Here is a 25,185-nt window from a genome sequence, read left to right on the forward strand (position 1 = left end):
GCTGAGTTTTGTGTGACTGCCTATTCTGTTTCTTCATGTAAGCTTGACCGGCTGTCATTAGATTTGCTAAAACATCATTTGAGCAAACAGGTTAAGTTCCTTGTTTTCTGCCCTTTCTTTCACCAAATTTCCCCTTTTCATGGCTGTTTTCTTTGGGCCTCAAACCACGTTTGGTGCAGTAGCTCTCCGATAATCGTCATGTTGTATAAAGTGACTTTAGAGCAAAACAGCTATGGCTGAGGCATTTCTGTGTGTGTGTGTGTGTGTGTGTGTGTGTGTGTGTGTGTGTGTGTGTGTGTGTGTGTGGCAATCAGGGACAGCTTCTCTTTCCTATTCACCCTCTTCTCCTTCTGCTCTTCTGGTTTTGTGACTGTTGTTGATTTCCTAATGTGTCATCCATCCCCATGGTAACCACAGTGAGGTCATCATGATCCACCAGTCAATGCGAGGCAAAAGTGCTGAGTGCCTCCACACCAGGTAAACTGGCCAATAATGACATTTTGTTTACATTTTCGTTCCCGTTTAGTTGTAGTTGTTTGTGTGCAGTGTCTTTTTTTTTTTCTTTTATTAAATTAAAATATCTCTCTATACAATAAAAGAAAAGCAACAACTTAAATCCATCACTTAATTTCTTGGAAAAAAGGGAGAAAATGACCTACTGCAATCAAGCCTATTTTTACTTTGCTGATAAGTAAAATAGGTGTTGTAAAAGTACATTTAACCCTTCAAAACCTGGATTGACATGGTAACATTTTCTTGTGCTATGATCCGCCGCCTTTCACAAGCTATTTAACCCTTTGAAACCTGAGAAATTTGATTACTTTCAAAAATATGAGAAAGGACAATGAACAACTCAGCAAGAAATGCCCAACAAACTTCAAATAATGAATAAAGCGTGACAAGAAAATGACCTGAAAATGTATTGAAGAAGAGAAGAAAAATTAACAGAGGGAACAATATCCAAGAAAATTATATTAAGAAGTAGTATGATTAAATATTTAAAATGTGTTACCGAAAAAAATATACATATAGGCTATTATTATTATTATTATTATTATTGTTATTATTATTATTATTATTGTTATTATTATTATTGTTCTGACTTTATTTTATTTTATTATTATTTTTCAATTCTCAGCGCTTTTGTCCGAGTCATTTGTTTTGTTTTGTTTTTTACTTCTATGTTTTGCTTATTTTCAGGTAATTTATTTATTTTTTAAATATTGTTTTTATTTATTTACTTTTACTTTTTACTAATATCTTGCTTATCTTTGGGTCATGTCTTGTTAGCTTGCTCCCTATGTTTTTAAAGGAAATCAAACCAATTTGCAAAGGATTTAAAGGGTTAAATTGTATACAGAAAATAAAACCAACATAAGATTCTTCCCAATGCAATGCAAAAAAAATGTCACCTAAAAAAACAGTAGAAGTCAACTTGTGTACTACACTTCAAAGATAAGACTAGCAATGTCCATAGTTTTGTTATAGTCAACAAATCCCATGAAAAATGCCGACAGTGTCTTCATTGTCCATTTTGCAATAGTGCTCCACCTCCCGACCCTGTCTGTGGCTCTCAACCCCAAGCCCATTTGTTTCTACTAAAAAATATTGTGCACTGTAGTTTTGTTCCTCAAACAAAAAGGGAAAGGTGCTTGCGTTAGGGACTATTTTCAGCTGCGGATTAATAGATATTTGGCTCTTGTCTGTATTGTCTGTAGAGGCAGCAGGATGGCAAATGTGGGAGTCAAAATATACTACAATGTTTGTGTGTTTGTTTTGGTGTATTTTCAATAGTTTTTTTTCTTAATAATTGAGCTCTATGGATCAGAAGAATAACATATAGCATAGCATAATAACAAACAGTTACACTCAAAGTTGGTTTTGGTCTTTTCATGTGGTTTGTTGACAGTAAAATATAACCTGTGATCACTGACTTGACTTGATAATAATTTGTCATTTTCCCAATAACTTTTGGTACCAGTCAGGCAGGAAGCATGTGGGCAGCCACACAGAGGTGTTAACTTTCATTTTAAAATAATGTTAGTATTAGTAGTAGTATTAGTAGAACAGATTGAGGAAGGGAAAGCAAAGAGCAGGTTGTGAAGTTGTACTGCTGCCTCAGATCCACAAGAGGACACTACAGGACCATGCTTGCATTCAGACTGCTCATTCTTAGCATGCTGCTGTTCTCTCTGCAGGTCTTGTCTCTGCACTGTTTCCATATTATAATCCATTTTAAGATCACCTTTTTAAGATAACCTTCACATTGGGCCTTAGATTATTTGAGCACACAGTCAAAGAGGTAAGTCACACGCTTGAGAACACATCTGTATGTCTCATCAGAGATGTCTCCTAATACATCTATACCTCTCAGTCATATCATAAGCTGGTAACATTTTCATATTTGTATATTCTGTAGACACAGATGTATCTGAGGAGGGACAGTGTTTTTAAGTGTGTCAGTAGAGACGGGAGCTGGCTTTTGATGCTTGTATGCCTGTCATGCAGTGCTGTAGTTCTACTCGCTTACACTGCAAAAACCAACAAGCTTATCCAGTGATTTTGCAAGCAAGGCACTGTTTAGAAGCATATCGCAAACAAAATGAGTGTTGTGAAGAAATAACTTTACATTTTTATTTTGATCCTACTTTTACAATATCTTGGACACTAGTTACCTTGAAAAACGTATGTTAATATTACAAAATATATATTTAATTAATAAGTTTACTTAAAATGTAGTTGTATTTACTTAATTTTGTGAAGATGTTGCAACCTTAAAATGACAAATGAAAAAAAAACTACCAGGTTAGTCTGAAATGTTCTATTAACTCAGCAGCATTTAGGAAAGTGATTACTTTAAACAATTAACCCTTTAAAACCTGGATTGACATCACTTTTCTTGAGCTGCGTTCAGCCACCTTTTACAAACTATTTAACCCTTTGAACACTGAGCGCATTAGTTTGATTTCATTTGAAAACATGGAAGAAAAGTCAATGAGCAACTAAAGACCTGTCCCACAAATTGAAAAAAAAATGGTAAAGGATAAAAAAGACCTGGAAATGTAGTTTAGAAATAATTGATGTTTTTCAGGTCAACCAGTCTCCAGAATTGTTTTAAAGTAAAATCAAAATAAATGAAAATGTAAAATTGAGGAGTTAAACCTCTCTGAACAGCATATCTTTAAATGCCTCAATAACTTGCTGCATAGTACATAAAATCACTGGATAAGTCCGCTCCTTTTTGGAACCACAAAACTTTCTGTCTGCTGTTCAAACAGTCCCACGGTTTTTTTTTCTCCTCTCCCACCCATTCCTCCTATTTTTCTACTTCTGTCTGCTGCATGCATGCTAACATCAGGAGATCCACTAGGTACAATAACACACTGCCACCTAAGATGCCCCTTTTGTTCAACGGTACCCACAAACACCTAACCAGGTAAGTCCACAGGTGAGGGCTCAGTATGCTTCAAACAGACAATTACATTTGCTCTGTAAACCTATTTATGTCTCTAAAATTAGAACCACAGGAATTTACCAGATATTGTATAGACCCTAGAGGTTTATGTTTTGGCCATCAGTTATTATTGCACCTTTTCTGGGTAATCAGGTTTTCCTTTTCAGTTTGGCATGGCAGACAGCTATAGATAAAACAATACCCATGAGCCTTGTCGGCCAATGCTATGGTGAAGAATCTAGTTTGAGTAATGTGTTAGAGATGTAGAAAGTTGAAAACACTTTGTAATTGCATTTTGGAACAAATGCACCAAATTTGCTGAATTCATCCAAAACTGACCTAGAATTCAGAAGTAAGTCAATTTTAATGGAAAATTATAGTTTATAATCTTGCTCTTATGTAGTGTGTAGTACAATTCCAAGCTTAGTGATTGATGTTTTTCAAGTGCATCCTGGGAGTCAAACTTTGCATCTGCACTGATGTTATATAGTTGACTTTTCATCAAAGAACCACGTCTTTTCCAATGCAAGTTTTTGTCTTTTGCACTATCGATTCAACTGGAAGAGTTTCATGCCCATCTGAGCATAGGAAGTGCTCCAACTATGACTCACCTAAAACTGTCTATGGAAAAAAATGAATGCAGTTTTAGAGCCGGAACCAAGGGTGCCGAAAATAGGTCCTCCAAAAAAGTCTGCCATAAAAGCCTTCTCTTTCTGTATCATACTGCCTCCCCAGTCGCTCCCCAAGAGTAGTGTGTTTTTAAGCCTTTGTAGTCTTGATACAATGAAATAGGGATGACTGTGCACACTTTTTGGACAGTCTCCTTTCAAAGGAAGAGTAAAGTATCTCAAAGAACACACAAAAATCAAAGGAATTACAGTAGTTGTATGAAAGATGCTCTAGAGAGAAGTTCAAACCCTCCCTACATTCACACCTAGCCAATCATTTGTTTCAGAAAGTAGTTTCAGATGTTGGAAAGGTTCTTTCAGACACTGTTAGACAAAATTCTACAAGCACTTTGTTTGAAGCATACTGAGGCTCTTGTTCATTTCGTGTGAAAGTGTGAAATTTTCTCAACCTGTGGAAAAGCACAGTAGATGTAGTAAATGTTGATCATCTCCAATATTAGAGTTAGGATATCTACCAAACCCTGTGGACGACCTTTTATGTGAGTATTTTCTATAGCAGTAGGAGCCTCGTAGATTTGTTTCCGGGTCTGAACTTTCTTTCCTTTGCTTTGTTTCATTTGCAAATGCATGCTTTTTTTTTTTTAAATTGTCATCTTGTGACTAGTTCCACGCTGCCTGCATGTCGAAAGATAAGCTCTTTCAAGGGATCGCGCAGGGTCACCGCAACGCGCAGCTCCATCACACACCGCGTAGTAATGTTCACAGATGAGCAGACAGATAGGTAAGATGCACACATACATGTGCACAGATTATTATTAATGGATGAACATATGAGCGTAAGGCGTGCCAGGTTGGGAGAAAGTGCAGAGAGCATTCCATTCTTTTCCCATGACAATCAAAAAACATTTCTGCTGTACCTCATCTTCATGATAACCATGACTACTTTGAGACACTCCCATCATTACAACAGCCAGACAGTCATGGTTTAGCTCTCAGACTAGCATTATGATTTTGGGAATCTAACTGGCCTTTCTTTTAAAGCATTTTTTCTGTTTGTCCATTGTTTTTCTCTTTGTGTTTGTTTCTGTCCTCTCCTTCTGTCTCCTCCTCCTCCTCCATTGGATGGCATGTTGTGCTGTGGTGCCTCTAGTGATCTGCAGCCTTCTCTGGACAGGGTTAGGAGCGCTAGTGCCAACTGTCTGATTCCAGACAATCATGTCCCCTCACCAGAGACTGAAAGGTACCAGCCTCTGTCCCCACCACCCCTCCTGTAGAGCTCCAGTAGTCTCTTATCCTCTGCCTTCCCTGGTCTTTGTAGTTCTTTACTGTCTGAATGGTCCTAGATTTAGATTCCCACCTCCTCACTCTACCCAGACCCTATCACTATACACTATTATTGCAATCCATGTTTTGCCACAATCCTCAAGTTATCTTTCAAGGTGCATCGATTTTGAGTAGATCATCCATTATCAAGGATCATCAGTAACACTTGTATTTGTTTAATTGCTTAATTCTTCAGGGACTTTGCCAAATTTCAAATAATGTAAGTATCACCATCTAGACCGCTGACAACAGAATCAGTGCACCTCTTCCTCTCCCTCACCTTACCTCAACACGTGTATCTAGAGATGAAATCCCTTCACCAACCAGCCTACTTTACCCTGCATAGTTTTACCCAGTCCAATCTTAAGTGGAATCGACCCTTCAGCCAGTCATGCGTCTGATTTGTTAGCTTCACTCCATAACCATATCCAGAGTCACCAAGATTTTTATGAAGACTGAAAAAGACCAGCTATTGTACTTGTTCCAAAGAAATTTCTTGTGCCAGTGCTGCTTTGTTGGTCAACCATTGTCCACAGTGTAATCAAAGTACCCTGAAGGATAGGTTAAAATTTATTCAAGTTCATTTTACTGCTATATGTTTAAAGAGTTGTGGGTCCCTGTAATCATTCATCATTTCTACAATGGGCTTTAAGTGATGCCTGTCTAGTGTGACTGTAGTGTAAAATATAAGGGTCAAAACACTCGGTCTTCCTTCCGTCCATCTTAATCCTGGATGTCCCATAAAGTGTGGGTTTATTGTGGGTATTTTGGAAACTGAGCTACATGCAACTGCTGGGACACTGTTAATTGTTCTTGGCTCAAGAAGAAAACAGTATAAGAGAATTCTACACTGAAAAGATTGTAACTCTATGAGATTACCAGATATTTACCCTGATTTGATTGAAACCAAAACAGCTAAAAGAACATAAGTCTAAATTAAAGCTAATGTTGCTTCACAATGTGTAAATAGGAAATTGTTTTGTAACAAGTTTGCCATATCCACTTTGTGCGGCGGTTGTATAGTAGTGTCCTGCTACCCCCTTGTTGCTAAAAAATCCTTGTAGCCACATCAGGCACAAAGGGACTCCAACAGCTTATCACTAGGCACATGCTCAATAATGTAATAGTATGGCTTTCTGATTTTGTAATGGCTTTCTGATTTGGTCAAAAGGTTGATATCTTTTGTATGTGTACACATAGAAAATCTTTGTCCCATTCCCTGCCCCGGAGACGTCCGGCAAGTCCCAGGATTCTTATCCAACATGCTTCCCCTGAAGATGACAGGTACCCTTTTGTGGACCCCCCAGCCCGCTGCCTCTTAGAGCTTGACTAATGCCTTAAAATATGATGCTATCATAAACCAAACCCTTTTTTGTTGAATATTGATATAAGGAGAAAGATAAAAGCTTTTTAAATTTTTTTAATTTATTTTATTTTACAAGGCAAAGTCTGTGACACCAATTGCTAAGTTTTTGTTTTGTTCTTCAAGTAATAGATGGAAGGCATTCTCTCAAACCCGACTCCCTCTGGGTTCAGCTGAGTCTTATTGGGTTCAGGCAGATGTCAAGCTCTACCTCATATTTGCAGCTAACACTAATCTCTTTGCTGAGTTGTGATATTCTGTGATTAGCTGGTGGTGAATTTGCAACCCAAACTCTTGCAACTCTTTCTACTCTGATAAAAGTGTAGTTTGTGACTTTATCTTGTGTTGTATAAAACAAGTACATTTAACTTTTAGCCAAATTAAATTAATACAGCAGGAAAGTGGTGGAATTTCACATTTTCAAATGCATTTAAAGGAGTTCAATATAACTCTCAGAGCATAGCATTGATTCAGAAGTTGTCTGCACACGGCTCTCAACATGAAGGTGGCTGAACCAGCAGCTGATGGTGCTAACAGCATGAACAGTGATGAAAATGACAACAGTGCTGACAGGTAAAAGTGTTAATCAGCAGTTAAGTGGAAGACGGGTGCTACATTTGCATTACAACAATTTTTTGGGATCAGCGGTAACTGCCGCATTAGCACAGTACAGAGCGGCAGCAATCAGCTAGCCAGTGGGATACATACGTGGGACTAACATGCTCTAACATGCGCAGCCAGACTGTCTACCACAACATTTAACAGAAAGCTTGGATTATAAAACACACAAAGTCCACCATGTCTTAATAGACATAGTACCACTACATACTAGTTGGTTTCTGCTTTAAGAATCCTTAATATCATTTAGAGGAAAATAGTTTAGTTTAGAAGAAATAGTTCAACATTTTGGAAAATATGTCTATTCAGCAACATGTTAGCGGTCTTATATTTGTCCATGTAATATAAGTTACAGACAGGCAGTTAGCTTAACTTAGCCTAAAGACCTGAAACAGGGAAAACAGGTAGCTGGTACTGTCCAAAGATACAGATTAATAAACAAGACAAAACATGTCCGTCAGTTAGCTGATGTACTGGATTTTGCCACTGTGTTCTGAAATTTTCTTGAAACCAATAATAGTTGCAGTTGCAACTGCAGGGTTTCATTTTATTTATTTATTTATTTATTTATTTTACAAATACAAGATAAAATCACAAGCTATTCTTGACTTTTTGCAATTTAGCTTCCTATTGCTAAGCCTACACTCCTGGTTTGTGGTCAATGAGCTGGACACAGTGAGAGTGGACATCATAAACAAGGTAGAACTTCAGTCAGAGTCTCACATGGGCATAAACAAGTTCTACTTTGTTTCATATCTTGTCATTCACATTGTGTTAAGGGTTGCATTTCTGGGTTTTCAGCTTGTGGGTGGTGTTTTCTGGTTTGTAATTTTGTTGCCAAGAGTTGTAGTGATAGTTCTCGTCCCTGGTTGTGGTTTGTTGTGGCCGAAGCTTTGTCCTGTTGCTTTTTCTATCCTTCCTTCACAATTTTTAGTGCCCACTTTGTTCTCTTATGAACTTAGTAGTTTGGTTATGGTGTGAAATCCTGCCTTGTTGAGTTTGCTTCTTTCAGTCTTTCCGAGTGTACTTTTTGTTCTGGGAATTGCATCTGCAGCTTCTGTGTGCTCGCCTCCTTACGGAGTGTCTCTTTTCCAAGGCTTAGTGCTCAGCAATGACTTACAATTCATGATGTCCATAATTCATATCAGAAGTGTGGCTGTGTGTGTTCGTTTGTGTGTGTGTGTGTGTGTGTGTGTGTGTGTGTGTGTGTGTGTGTGTGTGTGTGTGTGTGTGTGTGTGTGTGTGTGTGTGTGTGTGGCGGTGCATGTATCATCCCTGTCATCTTCATGGAGAATATGGATGCTACTTCCTACTCAAGAGACTTTAATTCACCTCAGTACAAAGAAGAGGTACACACTCACACACACTTACATGCACACACACACACAAGGGCACAGCTACAGATGAAGCAAGAGTGTGTGACATCCCTTATTCATATCACAATCACGCCATCCATCACAGCATGCCTCCTATTTCCTGTTTTCCAGATCATAAACTTATAAGGCCAATGACAGCCCCCCTGACAGAGTCGGACTCCTTTAAATCTAAATGATGTATCCTCCATCATGCTCTCTTCCATCCTCTCATCCATCCATCCATATTTTTTTTCTTCTTTTGTGTATTGTCCCCTTCACTCATCCACCATTCTCCAGGCAGCCGCGGACCCTGGAGACACCTGAGTGTCACACTCTTGGCAGGAAGCTCTCTGACAGAGGCAGGTAAGGCATGTACTGTAGGCTCAGCACATGTCAAACAGCAGCATATGAGAGAGCTTGAATTCACATTACCGACTTTAAATTCTTAAGAAAAGAGGGCTTGCTGATCCACTCACTAGTTTGGAAGAAGCCATCTTTCCCTAAATTTGTCTCGAGACCCATTTGCACAGGTTCATCATTACAGGGGAAGAAGTAACTCATCTTTCTGAAACCACAGGGTTTAGTTGTAATGGACGTAGATTCAGTGTGACAAAGCCAAAATATAAAGACAAAAAGGGAATAAAATTTTAGGGGGAGAGATGTGAGACAAATAGCACTTTTCCATTCCAAATAGCACATGCACATGGGTTTTTTTAAAACACGAGTAAACGCGCTAGGAATAGGCTACAGACTGATTTCCCATTGCCAGTAGAGCAGAGCTGTGCACATGGCGCTGCAGCATGCCTTTCCATGTGTCATGATTTCTGGAAAGAGACATTGCTGCTGAGTTTTTAAAATCTATTTTTTTTTGGGTGCTTTGAGCACCACAAGCCGAGTGCCATTTAGTTCTATTATATTGGGGAAAAAAGGCAGTCCCTTTAAATTTTAAACAAATCTGCTAATGTCAGCTCGCTAACATGCTGATGTTTAACAGGTATTATTTATGATGTGTTGGCATGTTAGCATGCTAACATTTGCTAATTACAGTAGCACTTAACACATAGTACATTCAGGATGATGGGAACGTCATTAGTTTAAAAGGTAATGGACCAATTTAAAAACTGACTGGTCGTAGTGTTGAACTGAAAATTATTACAATTAATCTTGTGGAGGACATGAATGTCTTTCAAATTTAATGACACTCCGTAGCTGTGAAGACATTTCACTTGAATGTCACATAATTTGGATGACCTTTTATTTATTTTTCTGTTGCTTTTTTTCTCTCCTCAACCCCATTTTTTTCCAATATCTGTTCCTGCATGCTGCTGCTTCCACACTGTGTTGTGGGGCTTTGGGTTTGTATGACATTTGTGTGGTTGTGTGTGTGTGTGTGTAGCAAAATCAAGCCCACCTCCATCTTACGGGGCTCCAGAGGAAAGAAAGCCCCACTGCGACCCCTTGGTAAGGGGATTCCCTTTGAATGAGTGTCCCCTCCTGACCCATTGACACAGAGGCGGTTCCACTTTGAGTTACTGTAGAATAGTTACTTTGCTAAAACCAGACAGGGCTGCTCTCTCACTCCTTCATACCTGTTTATGTTTGTGTGTATGTCTGTGACTTTTTGTTGCCATGTCACCACCTCTGACACTGCTGCTGCTGTGTGGTTGTGTATTTAATGTCTATGTGTTGTGTGGACACTCAATGTTCAGTCGTTTTGAGTGTTTGTGTTGTGTTACAATTCTTTGGTGAGCGTGAAATTTGCATATTGTGTGTGTTTCAATATTCCACAAGCATCATCTGAAAAACTGAAGTATAACATATAATAATACTGGAATGATTATATAGTTCATTGCAATGTTCTGAGTTTAATGTCAGATGATGGCCAGTAAAAATGGCAATTTTTATTTTATTTTTTTTTTACGTCGTTAAAATTTTATTTTTACAAAATAACTGGTGATATATACATGTACAAAAAGTATTTCCACATTTTTCAACATTTCATACTTAACTGATAAAATGCACAGTTGATGGCCAGTAAGATGGAAATTTTTATTTGTATTTATTTACTTTATATATATATATATAATATGATAAAATAACTGGTGATATAGATGTGTGCAAAAAATATTTTCACGTTTAAACATTTCATACTTAACTGATGAAATGGATAGTTTCATACTTAATGGAATAATGACATTAATATTTTTAAGAACATTTATTTGATTTAATTGGAACAATGAACCAAAACACATTGAACTGACATTAATTTTGGGTAATTCACTCTAAAAGATGAATCAGGATTTTCTGAATAACCGTGGTTCTTTAGTGAGAATGGGTTAGAGTGAATGAATGAGTGCAGATGTGTCTGTGTGTGTGTGTGTGTGTGTGTGTGTGTGTGTGTGTGTGTGTCTGTGTGTGTGTGTGTGTGTGTGTGTGTGTGTGTGTGTGTGTCTGTGTGTGTGTGTGTGTGTGTGTGTGTGTGTGTGTGTGTGTGTGTGTGTGTGATTTGTGCTTGAAGGCTTACACCTTCGCTGTGTGTTCTCTCACTGTGTAAATCTTTATTTGCTGCTCTTTCTGCAACAGGATCCCTCACTGCCAGCCCCCATACAAGCTTCACTCTGCTTCACTTTGTGAATCTGTTGTTTGTTGTTGCTGCTGATTTTCTCACTAAACTCTTCTTTCAGTGTCACGATGATGCTTTTCCTATAGCCACATGCTGTCACATTATTTTTTCTGCAATTCTGTATTTGATGTTACACATTGTAAGAAATATGAAAAGTCAGCAGGTTCCATTGCAGTCGTTCTGCTCAGTTTTTGTGTTCCTTTAGGTGATTTTCATCCATTTGTAACATCAAAATGATACTGTCTTATTAGTGTTAACTCAAGAAATGTGATCTCCATCCAGCCAGCAACTGATGCTGCTGCGTACACCCTGGATCACAAACATATTGGTTTTAATTTAGATTTCTGTCCTTTTTTATCCCCATTTTTTTCATTTTTTCTTTTGTTTTTTCTTCTTTTCCCCTCTCTCCATCTTTCTTACTCCCTCTGTCTGCTTTGCTATCATGTTTTTTTGTGTCAGGGGCCACCTCCAAGGTGGTGCGCCTCTTTCCTCCTCAGTGACGTCCTCTTCAGCCCGCAGAGTACGGCAACTCCCACAGCTTCCCCCCAAGAGCAGCACCGTAGAACAAGGTATGTGCTGATGACTGTGTGTGTGAGTCACATTTATGTTTGGGTGAGGGATGATCATCAGCAGTGTTGAAAAGTATCCAGCATGATGAGCTGTTCCCTGTGCTTTAGTGTGTGTGCCATTCACACATACTTATTATCATCAAAAACTCATATACTTTCAGATTACTCCTGCTTTATCATTTAGTCCACTTTTAGACAAGAACGACCCTAGTAAAAACGAAAAAGTCTTTCCTGTGCGTTTTTTAAAAAATCCTTGTTCATATGAAAACATTTTGAAAATGATCCTCATGTACACAGATCTGCAAAAACAACCAAAAACACTGTAGTATGCATGCCAGGCCAGTAGCTGGCAGTGTAACTTTGTAATGACACACTGTAGAAGAGCACCACGCACATGATGAGCAGAGATGTCAGCGTTCTCACAGCATCCATGCATTGACAGTTTACACTGTGACAGAAGGGGTTGCATTTTCAAAGACGAAAATTCTGGAACCTGGTTTCTAAAGCTGGCAAAAGTTTAATGTTTAATGCAAGAACCGTTGCATGTAAATGGCCCCCAAGTGTAAAGGTTTCAGAAGACGTTTAGCCAGTTAGTGTGGAAATCTGTTTAAACAAGAGGGGGACTAAAAACATCTGACAGAGCAAATAAAACATGAGATTATAGATTTGTCTGGTTACGAGGCTGTAGTTTAGTGTTTAAGGGGTTATGCTGGACACTTTTGTGTGGGTGTGTGTGTGTGTGTGTGCGCGCGCTTGCGTGCGTGCGCGTATGCGTTTGTTGGGGGGTGGCCGTTCATTTCTGGAGTATCTGCTGGTATTCTGGCAACTTCACAATGGCTACAAGACTCCGGGAAATCACATATCTCTGCCAAGAAGTCTGGCAAATAACTTGTCAAAATTGCATTTTTTTGTACATCAGAAAAATTAACTCTAATGATGGTTGTGGAAATAATTACATTTAGGCTGCTCAGACAAGGAGCCTATCTTGACTGTATCTCCAAAGTTGAGCAGGACACTGTAAGGTTAACCAGTTAAGTAGAAAAAAGCAGTTTACTAAAACACTAAATGAAGAAGATGATTGTAAACAGGTTGATTATCTGACATTGGTGTTATTGTGTCTTGCTTTTCTGGATATTGAAGTTAACATTCTGCAGTTACTGATAAAGTGTGAGTTCATTGAGTTTCTTGTATTTCGTGTGTGTGTTTCTGTGTGTGTTTCTGTGTGTGTGTGTGTGTAGCCCTGGTAGCAGAGGAGTGTGTTCGTCAGCTCCAAATGAGGGTTCATTCCAATCGGGTGTCAGCAGCCACCACCTCCAGCCAACAGGACCTGGACCGAGCCCTCAAGAACAAACGGGAGGTGCGCCACGACTTTTTTTTTTGGCTTCATTTCACCTGACAGTTTACTTTAAAACCAACTCATCAGGAGAATGGAAGGGGGAGGATACGGGATCCAGCCAGAAAGCGTGGGCCATAACGTTGCGGAAGTGCATTGCAGGGAATTGCATTTACTGTCTAAGAAAGTAATAAATTATATTACAGTAATGGTGAGGACCACTCAATAAAATGAATTGGTTCCAAGTGGGCAGTCACTCAAGAGTGCAGTGAACCCCTCCAATACAGAAGTGTAGGATCCATAGTAGCTGCTTTTCCTGTCCCTAACTTACAGAGAAGTGACAGTTTTATGGTGATAGCCTGACTTTCACACGTGCCGACATGCCACGAGTTTGACTTTTTTTGTATGCAAAGTGTCAGTGCTGTCTTTGTGATGCATTACACTGTCTCCCATCTGACTGAATGTGACATGATTTAAATCTGCAGGCATAGATCATCAGCACAAACCCACTAAAATATATAAAAGTGTCGGCGATGCTATGGTACAGAAGAAAACATGTAGGAAGTAATAACAGGTGATCAGGTCTCGATCATTTTTGAGATTTACAACAGCTCTCATATTCTGTGATGAAATCAGAATGCGTGCATAACAGACGGTTTGTCCAATTTTTAAACAGCTTTTTAAACTAATACTATGTTATAATATTTTCTTTTAAAAGGTGTAAAAGTGTCTGAAACAGCACTGTGATCACTGAATGAAAGGAACTCTCCTTTAAAACAAATAATAATAACAATCCTTATATATAACAAGACTGTCCCAATGCAGTCAATCAGGTTATGGGATCCTGCTGACCAAATTATTATTATTGTTATATTAAGAGGAATTTTTTTGAAATAGGAAAAAATTATGTACATATATAGAAAACCATATATGTAATTGTTGTAGTTTCATATATATATACATATATTGTATATTTCTGTATTCTTTTTTTCTGTAACCTATAAATATGTAAATAAAATAATTATAGAGTTTTCTTAACATTTTTTCCTATGTAGAAAACAATGAATACCTGTTAAGACTATTATTGGTGGCCTGTAAGAAATCCCTAACCAAGAAATGGCTGAAAAAAGAAATACTTAGTGTTGACGAATATATTGATGTAATATACAGTATTTATGTAATGGAGAGATTGACTTTTAATTCTAGAACCCAGATGGATACCTTTATTGAAAGCTGGACAAAATAGATTTCAAGTATCACACCTATATTTGTGTGAACAAGTATCAGAAACACATTGTAGTGTAACTAGTAACCACCCGTTGTCTACATGTATATATTTTGACCCTTAATGTATTTCATTTGCCTCTCTTATTTTCTACCCTTATTTATTATTTTTTTTATTTTCTTATTAATCTTTTTTTCTTTTTATGTGATTGAAAGGTCTTTATTTGTGAGTTTATTTATACATTCACATAAACCAATAAAAAGTATAATTGCAAAAAGAAAAAAAGAACCAAAATGTAAAAGTGCCAAAATGTTCTGTAGATTTGAGTGTAACTGCAGAGTCAGCGGAAATTTTCTCTGGCTCCTTCACAATGAGCGATCCCTCTCAACAAGATGTGTATTTGATCCATTTTTGACATAAAAGCCATGATAAGTTCACCATAAGCACCCTTCCTGTTCCTGACTGATTCAGTGTATGCTTTTTGTATAGTGCTAGTATCTATGAGCAACATTTTGTGTCATTTTTGTCCTGCAGCTCTACAAGGACCAGAGGAGGAGCAGTGAGAACGTTTCCCACAAGTCCTCAGACAGTGATGTCAGCGACGTGTCAGCCATTTCTCGAACCAGCAGTGCCTCTCGCATCAGTAGCACCAGCTACATGTCCATCCAGTCAGAGAGACCCCGGGGACGCTTCAGGTAAAACCACACTCTAACTCATTAAGACACTTTTCTTTTTTTGTGTATTATTGCTGATATTTGCTTCTCTAGTGAAGGAATTATGAAATAAAGTTGATTTTTTGGTGTCATGTGATGATCAGCAGGGCAATGCGTGCAACGGGACGCCACATGATGAAGAGCACCAGCGTGAGTGGTGAGATCTACGGCATGGAGCACGCCGACGGCAGCCAATCAGACACAGCGCTCGGGAGCCTGGGAAGCGGGATCAAGAAGCGGCGCTCGAGCCTCAGCCAACGCGTTGTCGCCATCCTGCCATCCAGACGCAGCCGGAGTACCTCGCAACTCAGCCAGACAGGTCAGAGAACAGTCTGAGCGACAGCCTGAGAGATCATCACACACAGTCACACAGAAACACACAGATATCATACAGCAGCAGCAGGTTCACCTATCCTGCCTAAAACTACTTGGCACCACCGATCATAGACCATCACTGAAAGACTTAAAAGTTGCTGTGTCGTGTATCGTTTCATCAGAGAATTACCATCACAATCATTTTGAGACATTAGTGTAATTACTGTAAATAAATAATACCATCGCCAAGAAGATTGGCAGCCTCTAATGGCTGCTCTAGTCTGTTTTATGTTGTGCAGTAAATCATTCAGAGTCTTTGGAAGACGATGGACAAACTAAAAGGCTAATGAAAAATGTTCATCAGTAGAGCTGAAGCAGCAGGTTTTGCTTGAAAGATATTCTTTTTTTAAAAAACTTTATTTCTATAGTGCTTTTCTAAGCCAGAGTTACCAAGTGCTTTACAACACCAAACCATACAATATAAGAGATCAAGGAAAATAACATAATCCACATAAAATATAATACACACACATCCATATATGTATACATACCTATACATACGTACACGATATACACAGGTGTATACACGACACAAAGGACATTGAAGGTTTCACCAAATGTAGCCTAAACGAAAGGTTTAAGCCTTTTTTTGCGCTAACATTATCAATGCAACACCAGGCCACAAGATTAGCCCACTGCATGTATTTCATATAGCTGCTAACAGGCTGGGTTTTACTCAGCTGTAGTTTCAGAACCATGGATAGCGCCGCTCCCATGGCTTCCATTGAAATCTCCACAGGGTACCTGAACTTCTATTGTCATTTCTATAAATGCTAAATGTGGACTGAAGCTCAGCAACTAATTACAGTTGCAGCTAAGGTTTCATTGTCAAAGACATTAGCAACGAAGTTCTTGAATCCTGGAGAGACAGTGTGCAAATGCACCATGGGTACCTTTATTTTTTCATGCATCTGTATGTACACTGAAATAAACTGGTCTGTTTAGGACAAAAACACACACACACATATTATAAAACAGAGTACTCAATGCAGAACAACGCACCTTACAGTGTAACACACAAACACATCATTTTACCAGTGTATCCAGTGTTGCTGTTGTTTTCGATGATGTTGTTGTTTATTGGCTTTGTTGTTGTTGTGTGTGTTATTTCAGAGGCGGCGGGTAAGGCGGCGGACAGACAGAAAGGTAAAGCAATAGTTAGACAGACAGATAGTTTGAAAGGAAGACAGTCAGACAATGTAAGACAGGAGGAAAGGTAACTGTTAACTTTAGGGGATGCTTCACGGATTTATAGATGCCATAGAGTTACACTGATGGTGCATGATTAACCAAGCATGGCATTATATTATAAAGCAGGATTAAATATATCATGTAGCAGGTGTTAGCTGTAACTTTTCTGATTGTTTTCTAGTTGTATTGAGAGATGTTAAAAAATGTTATTTAATAACGCATCACATTACACTTTAAAATAAAGAGACACATATGTACTATAGATGAAATAGACGTAGTCATAGAGACAATGACAGTCATAGAGAGCGAATGACAGCAAGGGAGAGTTGTAGAATAGATCTGTTAGATAGACAAAAGTTCCCAGCACCTCCAGCCCTTCCTCAACTCTGTCTCCGGCACGCTTCCTTACTCCACCCTCCTCTGTCACCATTCTCTTAAGTTCTTCAAGAAGCCTGGCTGAATCAAAAAATGAATTATCTCAAAAGTCTGAATGTTGCAATGTACAGCAAAGATCTGTCTCTTCATTTTCACCACTTTCATTTCACAAACAAAAAAAATCTGAAACACTATGCTATTCGTCTTTTTTGGGGGTGGGCTGAAAGGAAACGATGTGTTTGTGACAAAAAGAGCAGGCTTTAAATAAGAATCTGACCCCAAGTGCGGATTTACACTGATTTCTTCAACCCTCCAAGCTTTTTCCTTTACATCCCTGCCAAACCTTGCAAGATTGGGGTGGACTGCCTAAGCCATGTTATCTTCCAGAAGTGACCTCATCACTTAAATAAAACACAAATTCATTCCTATTTTTTAAAAAATGGATGGGATTTTCTACACAAAGCAACTTTTCTCTAGCATCCCAAATACTGCTTGTATTACTGTTTTATGGAAGTAATGATTTGAGATGTTGGTGAGGTCACCATGGAACATTAATTTGCATGGGATGGCCAGCATTTTGACTGAACCTCAGCCTACAGTTATCAGGCTTGTCAGAGTCATTACTTTGATTTGCTGCAAAAAGTATGACTGGAAAAAGAGTGGTATTCTATTCCAAAGGTAATGTTTGAGTTTTGGGTACATGAGATGCCTGATAACTGATAACAGCCTTGGTTTAAAATGGCACATGCCGAGTTGTAACAGTTTAAAGCCTAATTTCTGCATTTGTTCCAGAAGCATCAGCAGGTAAGAAGGCGGGTAAAGGTGGCAGCAGCAGCATCCAGAGAAGCGTGGAGACGGGTATGGCGGTGGAGTACCCACGGGGAGGGTCGGCCATGAACCGGCAGGCCAGCAGAGAGTCGACCGATGGCAGCATGAACAGCTACAGCTCTGAGGGGAAGTACGTATACACACCAGAGGATAGGCCCACATGTGAACACAGAATGCATGGTTGTGGACTTAATGTGCAGTATATTACAGCGCATTTTTAAGACCTTTACAAAGAAAATGTCTTTAGATAGTTGTTCTAGCAGGTCTACAGCTGTGATGGCATTTTAGCTACTTTAACAAGACAAGAAAACAGAAAAAAGCAAAAAAAAAAAGACTCGTACATGTTTGTGTTACTCCAAGTTAAAAAAAATTAAGTTGGTTAAAATTCTTTAAAGACACGCACACAAAATACAAATCTTAACATTTATTTTGTAAACTTGCATCAAAAGTGAGAAATTGTCCATTTTGAGTGTTTGAGGTAGAAATTTATATCAAATAAAGTTATACCAACAAGACATACAGGAATGTCCTTTTCACATCTTCCTTTTTCTATCAATTAAGAGCAAAACAAAAGTACATTTAGGCAATTATCCTTGGTACATAAGTAACTCTATGTCCTAACAGCCTTCACTGATCGTGTTCAGTCAGTACATGGATCTCCCAGTCTCCTTTATTCTGCTCTATCACCAACCCCCACCTCCTCCATGACTACACCAACATGACTATTTTAACATTAAGTGGTCAAATCAGACTTGCGTTACTCAATAATAACATGCCAACATAGTCAAAATTCTTAAGTTCTAGGTATAATATAAAACAATAGCGTAGGATGATATTAATGTTGTTATCCCAAACTTATAAGTGTACCCTTCAGTGCACCTTATGGTGTGTGTTTTGAGCGCTGATGAATCATTTGTGTGTGCTTGTGTCAGTCTGATCTTCTCAGGTATGCGTTTGGGTGCTGACAGTCAGTTCAGCGACTTCCTGGATGGTTTAGGACCCGGTCAGTTGGTTGGCCGGCAAACACTGGCCACACCTGCCATGGGTGAGTGCTGGCTCCGTCATATCAGCCACACATTCTATACCCCCACATTTCTATATTTGCAAACACAAAACTACAAATATTAAGTTCTGTTTCACTTGTAAAAACAGTAGAATACCTGTGCACTTCACCTTCTTGTTAATGTATATACCCAGCTAGCAATGTTTGGTTCTAAAAACGTTCTAAGAATGGTACAATGCAATATTTTAGTAATGTTATCAACAGCAAGTTTTCTTTTAGTTCCCAGAATGTGCTTCTTAAACATAGGGTAACATTCTCTATAGAAATCATGAATTGACATGTATTTATTTATTTATTTATTGGTAATATATCACATTAAAGGAACATTTCATAAGAAATATCCTGCTATTTTAGTCCTTAGTTACATCCTGAATACATTGTCTGAATGTTGCTTTGAAAATGTTTTTCCTTTGTTCTAATGAAATACTGTGGGAATGTTTTATAATAAGAACATTCTATGATCTGTCACCTCTCAACATCCCCAGATGTTACGATTAAATGTTACGTCTTTGCATTTAACCTCACAGGAACATTATTTGAAGTGATAAACATCCTTTAAAGGATCTTTGAACAAGACTGAAATGTTTTCTTTTACGCATTATTACTACCTGTAGGAAATGTTAGCCAATGTTGTGGGATTGTTCCCTGCTAGCTGAATAGACTTTACATATCGTGTGTGCTGCTGTGAGAACTTGTAGAGGAGCTAAAATGTGAAAACTCTACATATTGAGATCAGGATCAAAAGTTTGAAGTAGTTACTGATGATCTTACAATAATTTCACCAAATGTGCTTTCTATGTGTTTGCATGTGTCTCCTATACATACAGGCGATGTTCAGATTGGTTTGATGGACAAGAAAGGCCAGCTGGAGGTGGAGGTGATCAGGGCACGAGGCCTTACCCCAAAACCAGGCTCCAAATCCCTCCCAGGTAAAACACTCACACTCAAAGCCCAAATATAGCATGTGCGACTCAAACAAAACTTAACAAAACTTTTCACTCGTATTCATCCCTCCTTCTCCTCCCTGTGGCCCTTTTTAACCTCCTCCATCTTTCTATTGGCCCTCCCTTTCTTTCTTTTTTCTCTCTCTTAACCGCATCCCTCATCCCCAGCTCCCTACGTCAAGGTGTACCTGCTGGATAATGGAACTTGTAAAGCCAAAAAGAAAACCAAGATTGCACGAAAGACCCTGGAGCCGCTCTACCAGCAGCACCTGCTCTTTGAAGAGAGTCCCCAGGGCAAGGTGCTTCAGGTAATTTTCTGTGTGTGTGTTTGTTTGCATGTGTGTGGGAGGGTGTGCCTAGTAACACTTAAATCTCAAATAGACTGAACGACCAATCAGCTTATTTTCAAGTCCATAGATACGTTTAAACAGGAGCTTATTTTGATTAATGGCAGGCAGTAGAGAGAGTGTTCAGGTCATGGTTTAAGAGAAAATTACCACATCATTATGTAATTGTCTTTATACCTGTGAAAATTTGGAGCAATAAAAACAGAAGGCAAACAGACCTTGCACCGATCTACATCTTGATTATTAAATTTTTAGCCTTTTGCATTCAAATGACTTCTCAACTATGTAAAGAGAAAATACTGTCTTATTGTGTTTGTCTGCATTCAGGGGCCTGAAAGACTTGAAACTGGATTGCAGTTTGCTCATGAAGACTTGGGGCTTGAGCCTTGACTAATTGTAATGACTTGACATGTATTGATTTATTTGACTTCACATTTAACTTGGAATATTTGGGACGTGACTTGTACTTTTCTCAAATGACCCAAATCTTGACTTAGATCTTCCTTGAATGAGTTTGAACTCGACTGAGATCGTCATCAGTTTGGACTTGGAATTGTCCTGAAAGACTTTTGACTTGAATTAAACTTGTTCTAAAATATTTAAAAACTTGACCAGGACTTGACTCAAAATACTTGAGACAATTTGGACTTGTTTTGAAAAAAAGCTTGACTTGCACTTGTCTCAAAACACTTTGACACAGCAGCTTTTTACTTTTAGAAATGATACATGGTCATAATGTTTCATTCTCTCCTTCAGGTGATAGTTTGGGGCGACTATGGACGATTGGACCACAAATGTTTCATGGGTGTAGCACAGATCTTATTGGAGGAGCTGGACCTCTCGAGTACAGTGATTGGCTGGTACAAACTCTTTCCACCGTCCTCATTGGTGGACCCTACATTAGCTCCGCTCACGCGGCTGGCGTCTCAGACGTCATTGGACAGCTCAGGACCGCCACCGGGCGTTCGGTCCTAGTGACCGAGTGGCGACCGCAAACCCTCCCCAAATATCCCTTAAATGACAAAATAATGGACCACAGCTACTGGACCAGAACTGAGCAGAGGGCGAGAATGCGTCCCGAGGACGATGAAGACGATGAGCCCTCGGTCAAACAATGAAAAGCCAGATGGAGCGACAGGGAACGAGAGCGAGAAAGAGAGAGAGGGAGAGACAGAACTAGCCAATCAAAGCTTAGCTGGAGTCTGACAATCACGTCTCACACCTTCCCTCTTCCTCGTCCGTATGCCGTTTTGTTTTCAAAGTTTTGCTTTCTTTGTTTTCTCCTCTGAGCTGCAGCAGTGGAGCTTTCTGTCCAACATTCTTCACTCACTACTGTTGATATTTCTTTCTTTCTCCTTACTTCCTTGTGCAGCCCCGATCAAAGTGGAGTCCTCCACTGGTAGCCCTCCAGCCAATCAGAGTAGAGCTTGCTGCTAAGCCACAGGGATGAGTGTGAGGGAGTTAGTGAGTAGCAAACTGAGGCGGCTTCATTTAGCTGGATCATAGACTGTATATTAAGATTGACGACGTGTGCCCATCAAGCCCACAGGAAGTGCTCCAGGCTCTGATGTAAATTTTATATAGTGGCCAAAAGTGGAAAAACACCGCCTGGGTCGGTCACATGATGCATGCAGGCCTAGAAAGACTTTTCCCCATTGACTTACATCGAGGAAGAGACATCTGTAAATCAGAGGGGCCTTTTTTTGTGAGTGTAAAAACCCCAAAAACGACTCATTGCACTTTCGTTTTCATTCCCGCATAAAACAAATGCCAACAAGCAACCGAGTGACTTTTTTTATTTTGGACGGGAGAGAGTCACTACTCCATCCAGTTCGATAACATCTGGAAAGTCTAAAAGAGTTTTAGACTAAAGTTTTAGACTGCCAGCGTAAAATTACCCGCTGCAGTACACTCAGCCGCCATAAATCTCTAGTGCACATTCCTCATGGGCCCATAGAGCCAGATATTCTATATCCCTGAAAAAAGAGCTTTTTTCATTTTATGCCCCAATGAGAAGCTCTCATAGGAATGAACAGGCCCTGCCTCCATGCCCATCTCCAAACTTTTTTAATTCATCCATGATGCCCATTCACTCCCGCTCCCCTAAGTAAAGCCAAAATATCTGGGATACGGCTGCTGCAATCTTGCGCTGGTGACGTCATTCTGAGCCAGATTCTGCGCAGTAGCAATCTCTGTGGTGGAGGAGTTCCTACCAAAACACCTGTTTGAGCAATCGCGAGCTGCACCATTGAATGCAAGCGCACAGATTGAAAATCCCCTTTTTATAGCATTAAATCATTAAAACCAAACTGATCAAAAAATGATCACTTGAACAAACATCTGGGTGATAAGAACTATCTTCAATGATAGAAACTATCTTTAGGGAAAATTTATATGGAGTGTACTTTAAGTTTTTAGTTTGGCCTTTGTGCCATTCACTAACATGGAGGGGCTTTATGACCTATACTGCAGCCAGACACCAGGGGGCGATCCAGATGTTTAAGCTTCACTTTGTGGCAGCTCTCATGTCGTCCATCTTTTTATACAGTCTATGCGCCATCACATAGAGGCTGGCTGTTGTTTCTGTTACCATGGTGACAGCGTGGTCGTAAATTAGCACGAGGGGCAGCGGTTTGGCACGGTTTGGTGACCTCACTGGATGAAGGGAGCCTGCACACGCACGTGCACATTATTAGCCTTGTTGTGTGAAAGCAAGCACAAAGAAAGCTTGACTCAGAGATAAAAATGAAAGTTTTGCTCTTCGTCTTAACAAAAAAGAAGGAAAATAAAGGCCAAATTGAGTATTTGCTATTTTTAAAAAATATTTCGGAATCATTTTTTTTCGTCTTTGTTTTGCCTAGAGTTCAGAATGGTACCATAAGGTGCAGACTCCCTCTGTGTATGTGTACGTTTGGTTTTCGAGCGACACTGTGCCAAAGGCCGATAACAAAAGGTCAGGTCACATTCGCCCGAACACCCTTTGCCCACCCCACCCCCCTGGTCTCCTCCCCTTCCCGACCCCCTCAAACTCCCCCTGTAGGAGGGAGCAGCATGACTCGGGGACACCCCGGCCCCAAGCTGCATGCACGTTTCTTTTGTTCCGTTTGTTTCGTTTTTTTGTTTTGTTCTCTACTTTTTTGTAAAATAGAAGACGAGACAAATTAAAAACGAACAATTCTCAAAAAAACGAAAACAGAAAAAAAGACTAGACTATGTGTGTTAGTTCCACATACTTTTAGGCCAGCTTGTATGTTGCATGTTCTTGTACAGTTTGCTCGTACTGAATATGAATACAAACCGAGAAAAGCTAAGCCATCCCCCGCCCCCTAACAGGAGCGAACCAACATGGGGGGGGATCAAACTCCGCCGAGGCCACGCCTTCCACTCTGGGTCTAAATATCCATATTAGGAAGTCTCCGGAAATAAAAAATATTTTTTTCTTTGAACCCTATGACAAACAGTGCTGTTCTGTAGTACTGAGCATACTCGAGCCCCTGGTATCTGAGGGTGTAGGTGTCTAAACTGTAGTTTAAGACAGTCGGGGCTAGAGACAGAGATAGAGAATGTGTGTATAACAGCTAAATGTATATGAAGTATAATTATGAGTTTGACAGAAGTTTTAAAGATATAGATATATGAATATAAAAAGAGTGTATCTGACTGTACACCCGTCACCGACACACACACACATGCACACCTTGTACATACAAACCAGGATGAGCGGCTTGAACTTAAGTTATGAACAAACAAAACATTGCTGACACACAAACATTCCTGGTCTCGTAGAAGGGAATCTGCGTCCTGTGGATGTGCTCGAGCCGCTGAGCGGCGCAGAGCCACAAGGGGGCGCTAATAGGCCTTTATTTTTGTCCGGCAGAACCAATTGGAGCAAAGTTTCTTCTCCTTAGATCCCCCTTTCCCCTGTTTATTGGTTTGGACTGGACTTCTAAAGCCAATGAGAAATCTGATTTTGCAGACATATTTTGCAGATGTTTCTGTTGAAACCCATGGCGGTGTGGCCGACTGCCCTTTCCTTTGTCAGTATTACTCCAGGAATACTGATTGTTTACAGCCCATGGCTCCCCACTCCCAAACCACGATTTTAGACGAAAGACTAAGTATTCACTGCAACAGTTCTTGTTTGTATAACAGATGTGGCTCTACTGATGTGTATGTTTTATATTCAAGAGTTCATTTTTATTATTTACAAATAAAAGACTGTGTGGAAGAAGATCATGGCTTTTTTCAATTGAGTGGTCTCAAATTATTGTGAACCCTTAAGAGCCTTATTTAGCATGTGATGGGCCATTTTATTTTTGCACATGCACAGAGAAAGCAGAAGCAACAGGCCTTTTTTTCACAGAAGACATTTTGACTTGTCACAGTAGGAAAAACACAGGTGCAAATGATGAAATGAATGATGGCTGAATTCCATTTAGCTGCTTTGATTGCAGGGCCCAGGTATTGTGCATGCTGGCTCACTGTCAGCCTCACTGGGACTCCTGAAAGGAACAGAGTCATCGTTAGTGTCATTAGTATCACCTGTGCTTTTGCTGCAATGACAGGCCAAAGTGTCTCTTTTAAAAAAAAGTCTATACAAAGTAAACCTTTTTACCTTTTACCTGAATATCAAATATACACTTGCTATATTTCATCTTTTTCATGGATCCACCACCTATATGTAAGAGAGGAGCAGCCGTGGAAAAAAGGTATGTAAAAAAATCTGCTTTGTTGCCAAGTACCCTTATTAAACGATATATATGTGTTGGGTCCATGAGACTAATAAATCCCCAATTGTGGCCCCGGGGGCAAAGGTTTGTGGCTGAGCTTCGACTGACCCCCAATATATATGACAGC

The 25,185-nt window shown here is 39.5% G+C and overlaps 1 protein-coding gene across 6 annotated transcripts in view; it reads left to right on the forward strand.

Moving 5' to 3' along the window:
• rims1a (regulating synaptic membrane exocytosis 1a) overlaps positions 1-24,569 on the forward strand; it is a 108,155-nt gene extending 83,586 nt beyond the window's left edge. For 2 of the 6 annotated variants that reach the window (XM_088086219.1, XM_088086218.1), the window contains exons 19-34: positions 418-477; positions 3,359-3,436; positions 4,748-4,864; positions 5,234-5,323; positions 6,607-6,690; positions 9,040-9,105; positions 11,825-11,934; positions 13,173-13,291; positions 15,027-15,187; positions 15,310-15,524; positions 16,694-16,726; positions 17,939-18,104; positions 18,907-19,019; positions 19,865-19,966; positions 20,150-20,289; positions 21,085-24,569. In XM_088086219.1, the coding sequence (XP_087942345.1) occupies positions 418-477; positions 3,359-3,436; positions 4,748-4,864; positions 5,234-5,323; positions 6,607-6,690; positions 9,040-9,105; positions 11,825-11,934; positions 13,173-13,291; positions 15,027-15,187; positions 15,310-15,524; positions 16,694-16,726; positions 17,939-18,104; positions 18,907-19,019; positions 19,865-19,966; positions 20,150-20,289; positions 21,085-21,303 (1,873 nt within the window). In that variant the 3' untranslated portion in view covers positions 21,304-24,569. The remainder of the gene's footprint in view (positions 1-417; positions 478-3,358; positions 3,437-4,747; positions 4,865-5,233; positions 5,324-6,606; positions 6,691-9,039; positions 9,106-11,824; positions 11,935-13,172; positions 13,292-15,026; positions 15,188-15,309; positions 15,525-16,693; positions 16,727-17,938; positions 18,105-18,906; positions 19,020-19,864; positions 19,967-20,149; positions 20,290-21,084) is intronic. The other 4 variants (XM_088086217.1, XM_088086220.1, XM_088086222.1 and 1 more) reach the window with 4 other exon arrangements.
• Positions 24,570-25,185: the final 616 nt, after the last annotated feature.

This window comes from Plectropomus leopardus, chromosome 13 (assembly GCF_026936395.1).
Source record: "Plectropomus leopardus strain MGB_pleo_1.0 chromosome 13, ASM2693639v1, whole genome shotgun sequence".
NCBI classification, from domain to species: Eukaryota; Metazoa; Chordata; class Actinopteri; order Perciformes; family Serranidae; genus Plectropomus; species Plectropomus leopardus.